This window comes from Taudactylus pleione, unplaced genomic scaffold (assembly GCF_031769625.1).
Source record: "Taudactylus pleione unplaced genomic scaffold, aTauple2 ptg001525l, whole genome shotgun sequence".
NCBI lineage: Eukaryota > Metazoa > Chordata > Amphibia > Anura > Myobatrachidae > Taudactylus > Taudactylus pleione.
Window position 1 is genome coordinate 67,227 of NW_028285922.1, and position 13,305 is coordinate 80,531.

The 13,305-nt window shown below is 44.4% G+C and overlaps 1 protein-coding gene across 1 annotated transcript in view; it reads left to right on the forward strand.

The window, feature by feature from the left end:
- Window positions 1-13,305, forward strand: part of LOC148442427 (kinesin-like protein KIFC3) — a 448,407-nt gene that overhangs the window by 58,025 nt on the left and 377,077 nt on the right. The window contains exon 2 of the mRNA XM_088463959.1: window positions 11,684-11,768. Coding sequence (XP_088320085.1) covers window positions 11,684-11,768 — 85 coding nt within the window. The remainder of the gene's footprint in view (window positions 1-11,683; window positions 11,769-13,305) is intronic.

The following is a 13,305-nucleotide window of genomic DNA, read 5'->3' on the forward strand; positions in this document are numbered from 1 at the left end:
GTATATAATGTATGACTGCAGACACCTGTGCTGAGCTAGGTAATAGAAGAGACAGGTGTTACACCACAGGTGTCTGCAGTCATACATTAGGTGGGGAGTACAGGAGCAGCACTGTGTATATAATGTATGACTGCAGACACCTGTGCTGAGCTAGGTAATAGATGAGACAGGTGTTACACCACAGGTGTCTGCAGTCATACATTAGGTGGGGAGTACAGGAGCAGCACTGTGTATATAATGTATGACTGCAGACACCTGTGCTGAGCTAGGTAATAGATGAGACAGGTGTTACACCACAGGTGGCTGCAGTCATACATTAGGTGGGGAGTACAGGAGCAGCACTGTGTATATAATGTATGACTGCAGACACCTGTGCTGAGCTAGGTAATAGATGAGACAGGTGTTACACCACAGGTGTCTGCAGTCATACATTAGGTGGGGAGTACAGGAGCAGAGCACTGTGTATATAATGTCCTTCCGGGAGGGAGCTGAATGCCTGCATTCTGTGGGGGGGCGTGGCCGGGCTATGATGCTGTTTTGGGGGCATCGCGTTATCGTGGCCCTGCCCCCTCTTCACAATGCCGAAAAAAGGCATTGTGAAGAAGGGGGTGGAGCCACGATGACGCAATTCAGTGCAAATAGCATCATCTGGGTTTAAACTAGTAGTCCAGGGGGCAACCGGAGGCCAGGAGGTTTGCCTGCCTTTCCGGGGGGTCGGGAGCAGCACCCGATATTCGGGAGGCTCCTGACCAAATCGGGCGCGTAGGCAAACCTGTTTGTACCTAATGGAATGGGTCATGTTGGAGGGTCTGTGAGTGGCGGCAGCAGAATGGTTCTGACACCCCAGCTACCCACATAATAATACAGTTACTGAACCCCAGTATATATCACAGTACATGAGGATAAGAATAACATTAATGTAATGTCAGCATACAGAATATAAACCACAGGATATGACAGCTGCACTCACACCCTCAGGTAACATGTACATACAGTATATAACCACAGGACATGACAGGTGCGCTCACATCCTCAGGTAACATTACATACAGTATATAACCACAGGTCATGACAGGTGCGCTCACATCCTCAGGTAACAGATACATACAGTATATAACCACAGGACATGACAGGTGCTCTCACACCCTCAGGTAACATGTACATACAGTATATAACCACAGGACATGACAGGTGCACTCACACCCTCAGGTAACATTACATACAGTATATAACCACAGGACATGACAGGTGCACTCACACCCTCAGGTAACATGTACATACAGTATATAACCACAGGACATGACAGGTGCACTCACATCATCAGGTAATATAATATACAGTATATAACCACAGGACATGACAGGTGCTCTCACATCCTCATGTAACATTACATACAGTATATTACCACAGGACATGACAGGTGCACTCACACCCTCAGGTAACATGTACATACAGTATATAACCACAGGACATGACAGGTGCACTCACATCATCAGGTAATATAATATACAGTATATAACCACAGGACATGACAGGTGCTCTCACATCCTCAGGTAACATGTACATACAGTATATAACCACAGGACATGACAGGTGCGCTCACATCCTCAGGTAACATTACATACAGTATATAACCACAGGACATGACAGGTGCACTCACATCCTCAGGTAACATTACATACAGTATATAACCACAGGACATGACAGGTGCTCTCACATCCTCAGGTAACATGTACATACAGTATATAACCACAGGACATGACAGGTGCTCTCACATCCTCAGGTAACATTACATACAGTATATAACCACAGGACATGACAGGTGCGCTCACATCCTCATGTAACATGTACATACAGTATATAACCACAGGGCATGACAGGAGCGCTCACATCCTCAGGTAACATTACATACAGTATATAACCACAGGACATGACAGGTGCACTCACATCCTCAGGTAACATTACATACAGTATATAACCACAGGACATGACAGGTGCACTCACATCCTCAGGTAACATTACATACAGTATATAACCACAGGACATGACAGGTGCACTCACATCCTCAGGTAACATTACATACAGTGTATAACCACAGGACATGACAGGTGCACTCACATCATCAGGTAACAGATACATACAGTATATAACCACAGGACATGACAGGTGCGCTCACACCCTCAGGTAACATTACATACAGTATATAACCACAGGACATGACAGGTGCACTCACATCCTCATGTAACATTACATACAGTATATAACCACAGGACATGACTGGTGCACTCACATCCTCAGGTAACATTACATACAGTATATAACCACAGGACATGACAGGTGCACTCACATCCTCAGGTAACATTACATACAGTATATAACCACAGGACATGACAGGTGCACTCACATCCTCAGGAAACATTACATACAGTATATAACCACAGGACATGACAGGTGCACTCACATCCTCAGGAAACATTACATACAGTATATAACCACAGGACATGACAGGTGCACTCACATCATCAGGTAACAGATACATACAGTATATAACCACAGGACATGACAGGTGCTCTCACATCCTCAGGTAACATTACATACAGTATATAACCACAGGGTATGACAGGTGCACTCACATCCTCAGGTAACATTACATACAGTATATAACCACAGGACATGACAGGTGCACTCACATCCTCAGGTAACATTACATACAGTATATAACCACAGGGTATGACAGGTGCACTCACATCCTCAGGTAACAGATACATACAGTATATAACCACAGGACATGACAGGTGCGCTCACATCCTCAGGTAACATTACATACAGTATATAACCACAGGACATGACAGGTGCTCTCACACCCTCAGGTAACATGTACATACAGTATATAACCACAGGACATGACAGGTGCACTCACATCATCAGGTAATATTATATACAGTATATAACCACAGGACATGACAGGTGCTCTCACATCCTCATGTAACATGTACATACAGTATATTACCACAGGACATGACAGGTGCGCTCACATCCTCAGGTAACATGTACATACAGTATATAACCACAGGGCATGACAGGTGCACTCACATCCTCAGGTAACATTACATACAGTATATAACCACAGGACATGACAGGTGCGCTCACATCCTCAGGTAACATTACATACAGTATATACCACAGGACATGACAGGTGCGCTCACATCCTCAGGTAACATTACATACAGTATATAACCACAGGACATGACAGGTGCGCTCACATCCTCAGGTAACATGTACATACAGTATATAACCACAGGACATGACAGGTGCACTCACATCCTCAGGTAACAGATACATACAGTATATAACCACAGGACATGACAGGTGCACTCACATCATCAGGTAACATTACATACAGTATATAACCACAGGACTTGACAGGTGCACTCACACCCTCAGGTAACATTACATACAGTATATAACCACAGGACATGACAGGTGCGCTCACATCCTCATGTAACATGTACATACAGTATATAACCACAGGACATGACAGGTGCGCTCACATCCTCAGGTAACATGTACATACAGTATATAACCACAGGACATGACAGGTGCACTCACACCCTCAGGTAACATTACATACAGTATATAACCACAGGACATGACAGGTGCACTCACATCCTCAGGTAACATTACATACAGTATATAACCACAGGACATGACAGGTGCACTCACATCCTCAGTTAACATTACATACAGTATATAACCACAGGACATGACAGGTGCACTCACATCCTCAGGTAACATTACATACAGTATATAACCACAGGACATGACAGGTGCACTCACATCCTCAGGTAACATTACATACAGTATATAACCACAGGACATGACAGGTGCACTCACATCCTCAGGTAACATTACATACAGTATATAACCACAGGACATGACAGGTGCACTCACATCCTCAGGTAACATTACATACAGTATATAACCACAGGACATGACAGGTGCACTCACATCCTCATGTAACATGTACATACAGTATATAACCACAGGACATGACAGGTGCGCTCATATCCTCAGGTAACATGTACATACAGTATATAACCACAGGACATGACAGGTGCGCTCATATCCTCAGGTAACATGTACATACAGTATATAACCACAGGACATGACAGGTGCTCTCACATCCTCAGGTAACATTACATACAGTATATAACCACAGGACATGACAAGTGCACTCACATCCTCAGGTAACATTACATACAGTATATAACCACAGGACATGACAGGTGCGCTCATATCCTCAGGTAACATGTACATACAGTATATAACCACAGGACATGACAGGTGCACTCACACCCTCAGGTAACATGTACATACAGTATATAACCACAGGACATGACAGGTGCTCTCACATCCTCAGGTAACATTACATACAGTATATAACCACAGGACATGACAGGTGCACTCACACCCTCAGGTAACATGTACATACAGTATATAACCACAGGACATGACAGGTGCTCTCACATCCTCAGGTAACATTACATACAGTATATAACCACAGGACATGACAGGTGCACTCACATCCTCAGGTAACATGTACATACAGTATATAACCACAGGACATGACAGGTGCACTCACATCCTCAGGTAACATTACATACAGTATATAACCACAGGGCATGACAGGTGCACTCACATCCTCAGGTAACATGTACATACAGTATATAACCACAGGACATGACAGGTGCACTCACACCCTCAGGTAACATTACATACAGTATATAACCACAGGACATGACAGGTGCTCTCACACCCTCAGGTAACATGTACATACAGTATATAACCACAGGACATGACAGGTGCACTCACATCCTCAGGTAACATTACATACAGTATATAACCACAGGGCATGACAGGTGCTCTCACATCCTCAGGTAACATTACATACAGTATATAACCAAAGGACATGACAGGTGCTCTCACATCCTCATGTAACATGTACATACAGTATATTACCACAGGACATGACAGGTGCGCTCACATCCTCAGGTAACATGTACATACAGTATATAACCACAGGGCATGACAGGTGCTCTCACATCCTCAGGTAACATTACATACAGTATATAACCAAAGGACATGACAGGTGCGCTCACATCCTCAGGTAACATTACATACAGTATATACCACAGGACATGACAGGTGCGCTCACATCCTCAGGTAACATTACATACAGTATATAACCACAGGACATGACAGGTGCGCTCACATCCTCAGGTAACATGTACATACAGTATATAACCACAGGACATGACAGGTGCACTCACATCCTCAGGTAACAGATACATACAGTATATAACCACAGGACATGACAGGTGCGCTCACATCCTCAGGTAACATGTACATACAGTATATAACCACAGGACATGACAGGTGCACTCACATCATCAGGTAACATTACATACAGTATATAACCACAGGACTTGACAGGTGCGCTCACATCCTCATGTAACATGTACATACAGTATATAACCACAGGACATGACAGGTGCGCTCACATCCTCAGGTAACATGTACATACAGTATATAACCACAGGACATGACAGGTGCACTCACACCCTCAGGTAACATTACATACAGTATATAACCACAGGACATGACAGGTGCACTCACATCCTCAGGTAACATTACATACAGTATATAACCACAGGACATGACAGGTGCACTCACATCCTCAGGTAACATTACATACAGTATATAACCACAGGACATGACAGGTGCACTCACATCCTCAGGTAACATGTACATACAGTATATAACCACAGGACATGACAGGTGCACTCACATCCTCAGGTAACATTACATACAGTATATAACCACAGGACATGACAGGTGCGCTCACATCCTCAGGTAACATTACATACAGTATATAACCACAGGACATGACAAGTGCACTCACATCCTCAGGTAACATTACATACAGTATATAACCACAGGACATGACAGGTGCGCTCATATCCTCAGGTAACATGTACATACAGTATATAACCACAGGACATGACAGGTGCACTCACACCCTCAGGTAACATGTACATACAGTATATAACCACAGGACATGACAGGTGCTCTCACATCCTCAGGTAACATTACATACAGTATATAACCACAGGACATGACAGGTGCACTCACATCCTCAGGTAACATGTACATACAGTATATAACCACAGGACATGACAGGTGCACTCACATCATCAGGTAACATTACATACAGTATATAACCACAGGACTTGACAGGTGCACTCACACCCTCAGGTAACATTACATACAGTATATAACCACAGGACATGACAGGTGCGCTCACATCCTCATGTAACATGTACATACAGTATATAACCACAGGACATGACAGGTGCGCTCACATCCTCAGGTAACATGTACATACAGTATATAACCACAGGACATGACAGGTGCACTCACACCCTCAGGTAACATTACATACAGTATATAACCACAGGACATGACAGGTGCACTCACATCCTCAGGTAACATTACATACAGTATATAACCACAGGACATGACAGGTGCACTCACATCCTCAGGTAACATTACATACAGTATATAACCACAGGACATGACAGGTGCACTCACATCCTCAGGTAACATTACATACAGTATATAACCACAGGACATGACAGGTGCACTCACATCCTCAGGTAACATGTACATACAGTATATAACCACAGGACATGACAGGTGCACTCACATCCTCAGGTAACATTACATACAGTATATAACCACAGGACATGACAGGTGCGCTCACATCCTCAGGTAACATGTACATACAGTATATAACCACAGGACATGACAGGTGCGCTCACATCCTCAGGTAACATTACATACAGTATATAACCACAGGACATGACAGGTGCACTCACATCCTCAGGTAACATTACATACAGTATATAACCACAGGACATGACAGGTGCACTCACATCCTCAGGTAACATTACATACAGTATATAACCACAGGACATGACAGGTGCACTCACATCCTCATGTAACATGTACATACAGTATATAACCACAGGACATGACAGGTGCGCTCACATCCTCAGGTAACATTACATACAGTATATAACCACAGGACATGACAAGTGCACTCACATCCTCAGGTAACATTACATACAGTATATAACCACAGGACATGACAGGTGCGCTCATATCCTCAGGTAACATGTACATACAGTATATAACCACAGGACATGACAGGTGCACTCACATCCTCAGGTAACATTACATACAGTATATAACCACAGGACATGACAGGTGCACTCACATCCTCAGGTAACATTACATACAGTATATAACCACAGGACATGACAGGTGCACTCACATCCTCAGGTAACATGTACATACAGTATATAACCACAGGACATGACAGGTGCTCTCACATCCTCAGGTAACATTACATACAGTATATAACCACAGGACATGACAGGTGCACTCACATCCTCAGGTAACATTACATACAGTATATAACCACAGGACATGACAGGTGCACTCACATCCTCAGGTAACATTACATACAGTATATAACCACAGGACATGACAAGTGCACTCACATCCTCAGGTAACATTACATACAGTATATAACCACAGGACATGACTGGTGCACTCACATCCTCAGGTAACATTACATACAGTATATAACCACAGGACATGACAGGTGGTCTCACACCCTCAGGTAACATGTACATACAGTATATAACCACAGGACATGACAGGAGCGCTCACATCCTCAGGTAACAGTTACATACAGTATATAACCACAGGACATGACAGGTGCGCTCACATCCTCAGGTAACATGTACATACAGTATATAACCACAGGACATGACAGGTGCTCTCACACCCTCAGGTAACATTACATACAGTATATAACCACAGGACATGACAGGTGCACTCACATCCTCAGGTAACATTACATACAGTATATAACCACAGGACATGACTGGTGCACTCACATCCTCAGGTAACATTACATACAGTATATAACCACAGGACATGACAGGTGCACTCACATCCTCAGGTAACATTACATACAGTATATAACCACAGGACATGACAGGTGCACTCACATCCTCAGGTAACATTACATACAGTATATAACCACAGGACATGACAGGTGCACTCACATCCTCAGGTAACATTACATACAGTATATAACCACAGGACATGACAGGTGCACTCACATCCTCATGTAACATGTACATACAGTATATAACCACAGGACATGACAGGTGCTCTCACATCCTCAGGTAACATTACATACAGTATATAACCACAGGACATGACAGGTGCACTCACATCCTCAGGTAACATTACATACAGTATATAACCACAGGACATGACAGGTGCACTCACACCCTCAGGTAACATTACATACAGTATATAACCACAGGACATGACAGGTGCTCTCACATCCTCAGGTAACATGTACATATATACATATTAGGTATGCCTTAGAGAGACCAATATCTTTTGTACCAGGGTCTTACTCTACTATTATAAATGACAAGAAATATTTATATATGAGAATTATATACCCTTAAATAAGGTCATCAAGCGAAATATAATTTTTTAAAATGATAGAAGTATAAAGTGATAAAGAAAATAAATGTATGAAGTGAATAAAGTTGTTTAAACCCAAAGCTGAGTGCTGTCTGTAATTATAAAGGTGCGTACACACGTAACGTGTGTAGTAACCAACAATTTTCGTTAACTATGGCCCTCATTCAGAGCAGCTGGCTATTTGCGGTCGTTCGTTCAAAAACAAGGGGTGGCTATTCAAATGATCCGTTCGCTCATTGCGGTCTGTTCACACCTCTATGTCTGAACGAGCGAGCAAATCTTGCGGTTGTAATTTTGAAAAATACGCCCCCTGGCCGCTCGCATCATACGTCATGTCCGCTATTTATTAGATTAATCGAGTACATCGTACAGCGTATGAACTGTTCGCTATTCTTGGGGTTGGTTTTTTCAACCGCTATTTTGGGAGCAGTTCTGACTATAAAATAACCCAGTGACGTGGTCAGTGACGCTGCTGTATTAATTATGCACACCCATAAAACGCCCGTTTTGACCTTTAAGCATGCCTGCGTTCTGATCTCCACTCCCCGTTTTCAAGCACCCTCCCCTGTTACCACCCACATACGCCTCCTCCTGTCACTCAAAGTAGCAGGCATTCGCTATTTAGCGAACAAACAATTTTCGGCCGCACTGACTGGTTCGCGCATGCGTATAACAATCCGTACGCACGCACAGTTGTGCGAACATCGCTCAGTGCGAACGAGCGGCCGCTTACGAGCGGCTCTGAATGAAGCCCTATATTCGTTCAGATTTTCCCTTGAAAAAGTGACTGAAATTAGTTTACAAAAATCGTTGGTTACTAAATTAATGAACGATTTTGTCAACGATTTTCATGAACGATTGTTTAATCATCATACAGTGAATGGACATCGTTCATCGTTCATTCTGTACAACAAGAACGATTTTGTGAACAAAAATCGTTATGTTGGACAGTCAGAATGGACGATGAACTACAAATGGGAGCGCGCATGGTCGATTATCGTTCATCATTAACCCCCAAAAATGAACGATTTAAGTCGTTCTAGTTAACTCGTTCAAAAACTCGTTCCGTGTGTACGCACCTTAAGTCTGTGTTAGTATAGTCACTGTGTGTTTATAAATATGTATCTCTTCTTTTTATATCTGATACATTTGCTGTAGGGTTTTATAGATACAAAAGTATCCAACAAGAAATTACTGTCAGCCAGAGGTGTCGCTAATTTTCTGTCATTCACTCGATGCTGTATTCTCGCACATTATACTGTCTATAACATATATTTAAAGATTTTTTTTATAATGATTAATATTTCGCTGTATAGTATAATTCTGTTGTTGGAATACTTATATTCTACTACATTCCTTCTTTATAGGTATAGTACATAGGGTCTCATTCAGACCCGCTCGCAAGCGCAGGACGCTCGCAAGCAGGTCGATGGTACCCAAATGCGCATGCGCACGACGGAGGCTGCTCGGTCGTGCGCATGCGCAAGACCCAGCGAGTGACGGGGAAGCCGTCGCTCGGGGTCCCGCACCAAAGGGGGCATGCTGTCGATGGTGAGTGACAGCACGCCCCCTTTGGTGGGCGTGCCGGGGGCATGGCTGCCAGACGGAGGCGTTCCCATGGGAACGCCTGCCGTCTGGGTCCGGCCCCCTGACATCACTAGTGATGTCAGTGGGTGTGATTTGGGCTCTGATAGAGCCAAAATCACTCCAGGGCTTGCGGCAGCGAGACCCTACCGCAGGGTCTCGTCGCAAGCCCGATGGTCGCAATGGTCTTGACCATCGCGACCATCATCATGGACGCTCGCATAAGCTGTGGGTGGTAACCCACAGCTATGCGAGCGACCAGGAGGACGCACCAAAAAAAACAACAACAACAAACACCCTGATTCAGAGCGGGCGCTCGTTCAGAGCATCCGGCTCTGAATCAGGCCCATAGTCAGGAGCGGCAGCTTCACGTGCGCACTGTATTAGCTGTTTATATTATTAGTTGCTCACGTTACATTCATTTCACCAGGGCAGGAAGGTGATAAATGATGAAATCCTTGGTTCATATATTACGTACAGACACATAGAGGCTATAAAGATGTTTCTCCGTATAAATCAGGGGGTTAGCACTAGTGTAACTACTGTATGTGCGGGCGCTATAGTGGGATTAGTAATAATGGCGTTATTATCACCTTGTGGGAACAGTCCTGTAATTAGAGGCTAAGCGCACACCGCGCACCGCGTTCTCCTCCCATTGTCACTGTGTATCGGCAATCAATGATTTCCTCATTACAGAAATAGGTCTACGGGTGACCGGGCAGCTCAGGACGTCAGTTACGGTGACACTAGGGGGCTTATGTATCAAAGCTTGATGTGAGATAAAATTGTGAGACATATATCACCAACCAATCAGCTCCTAACTTACATTTTGCAGACTGTGTTTAAGAAATAATAGTTTGGAGCTGATTGGTTGGTGATATATATTTCACAATTTTATCTCACATCAAGCTTTGATACATATGCCCCTTAGTCACCCCGGTGCCCGCTCAGTGCTGCGATCACACACACACGGGAGAGACATGTTCAGGAAATTTATAACAATGTTGGGATTTTTGTCGGATTAGGATTACAGTGTATTTTGGTTCAGTAATGGGTCATGCAGGCCAGGTTTCACAGGTACAGTAATCTGTGTCCGCCAGGAGAGCTCATTCACAATTGCTGAGCTGTGGGAATCGGGATATCCCTAAAACTGCAGCTCTAAGGCTAACTACTAGTCCCAGCATGCCCTATAAGCCCTGGATGGTCAGCTTGGAATTGTAGTCTCACAACAGATGGAGAGACAGGACGATGCGTAAGACACGGCCACAAAACCCAGTCACCACCGCAGCGTTATCCCTAAGATATAGAGTACACTGGAAGTTAGACATATAGATTATATATAGACAAAACATATAGAGGGAAATATTTCATTCATATGAGAAACTGAATGCAGTGAGATCCAGCAGTGGGAAGTGTGTGTGTGCTTGCCATGTGAGCTAACAATCTCTTTCGCTCTCTTGTGCAGGAATGTGCTCCCATGGTTGAAACAGACAAAGGTCCCGCAAAATCCAGGCAGAACATATTGTGGCCGGAAATGGACGAGCTGGAAAGTAGGTGACGTTAATCCTGCAGCACATTTCATCTTCTCTGGCAATATATCTATCACATCATCTTCTGATTATAAGGGTCATTTACTAAGAGTCGTGTCTGCTCCGAGACTGCCCAAGTGTATACACGCACAGCATCGCAGGGACACGGGAGACTTTCCACAGCTGATACACTTACATTTACTAAGAGTCGTGTCTGCTCCGAGACTGCCCAAGTGTAACACGCACAGCATCGCAGAGACACGGGAGACTTTCCACAGCTGATCCACTGACATTTACTAAGAATCGTGTCTGCTCCGAGACTGCCCAAGTGTAACACGCACAGCATCGCAGAGACACGGGAGACTTTCCACAGCTGATACACTGACATTTACTAAGAATCGTGTCTGCTCCGAGACTGCCCAAGTGTAACACGCACAGCATCGCAGGGACACGGGAGACTTTCCACAGCTGATCCACTGACATTTACTAAGAATCGTGTCTGCTCCGAGACTGCCCAAGTGTAACACGCACAGCATCGCAGAGACACGGGAGACTTTCCACAGCTGATACACTGACATTTACTAAGAGTCGTGTCTGCTCCGAGACTGCCCAAGTGTAACACGCACAGCATCGCAGGGACACGGGAGACTTTCCACAGCTGATACACTTACATTTACTAAGAGTCGTGTCTGCTCCGAGACTGCCCAAGTGTAACACGCACAGCATCGCAGGGACACGGGAGACTTTCCACAGCTGATACACTGACATTTACTAAGAGTCGTGTCTGCTCCGAGACTGCCCAAGTGTAACACGCACAGCATCGCAGGGACACGGGAGACTTTCCACAGCTGATACACTGACATTTACTAAGAGTCGGGTTTTTAGATGGTGTATGTGATCGTGTTTCTCCCCGAGTGCCCTGTGTCTGACCGCAGCCTAACACATCCGTACATGCAGCCTGCACATGTCAGCGTGATCCGTGGAGGCTACATGTGTGTATTGTTAATAAAAGTGTAAAAATCAGAGATGTAGGGTCAGATGGCTTCTTGTCCCCAGGTCCCCAGGAAAACCAGCTCATTTCTACTTTCTTGTGTATTAACCAAAAATGTTCTCATATTTTTATAAGCAACAAATTAATATAAGAGTTGTAAGCGCAGAGTTTCAATGTCTAGACTCTATGACATATTGTATATGGAATTGTTATATTTGTTTATAAATCCTTCTATGTACTGTAATATAAAATGCAATATGTATCAGAGCAAACAATGGCCCTCATTCAGAGCCGTACGCTCTGAGCAGAGCGCACGCTTTGAATGAGGGCCGCCTTCCATAATTATGGAGCGTCCTCCTGGACGCTCGTATAGCTGTGGGTCACCACCCACAGCCTATACGAGCGTGCAGTTTGATGGCCGCGATGGTCTTGACCATCGCGACCATCGCCACTGCGAGCCGGAGCCTGCGGTTGAGTTTTTCAACCGCAAGGCCCGGAGTGATTTTGGCTCTATCAGAGCCAAAATCACTCCCACTGACATCACTAGTGATGTCAGTGGGCCGGCTT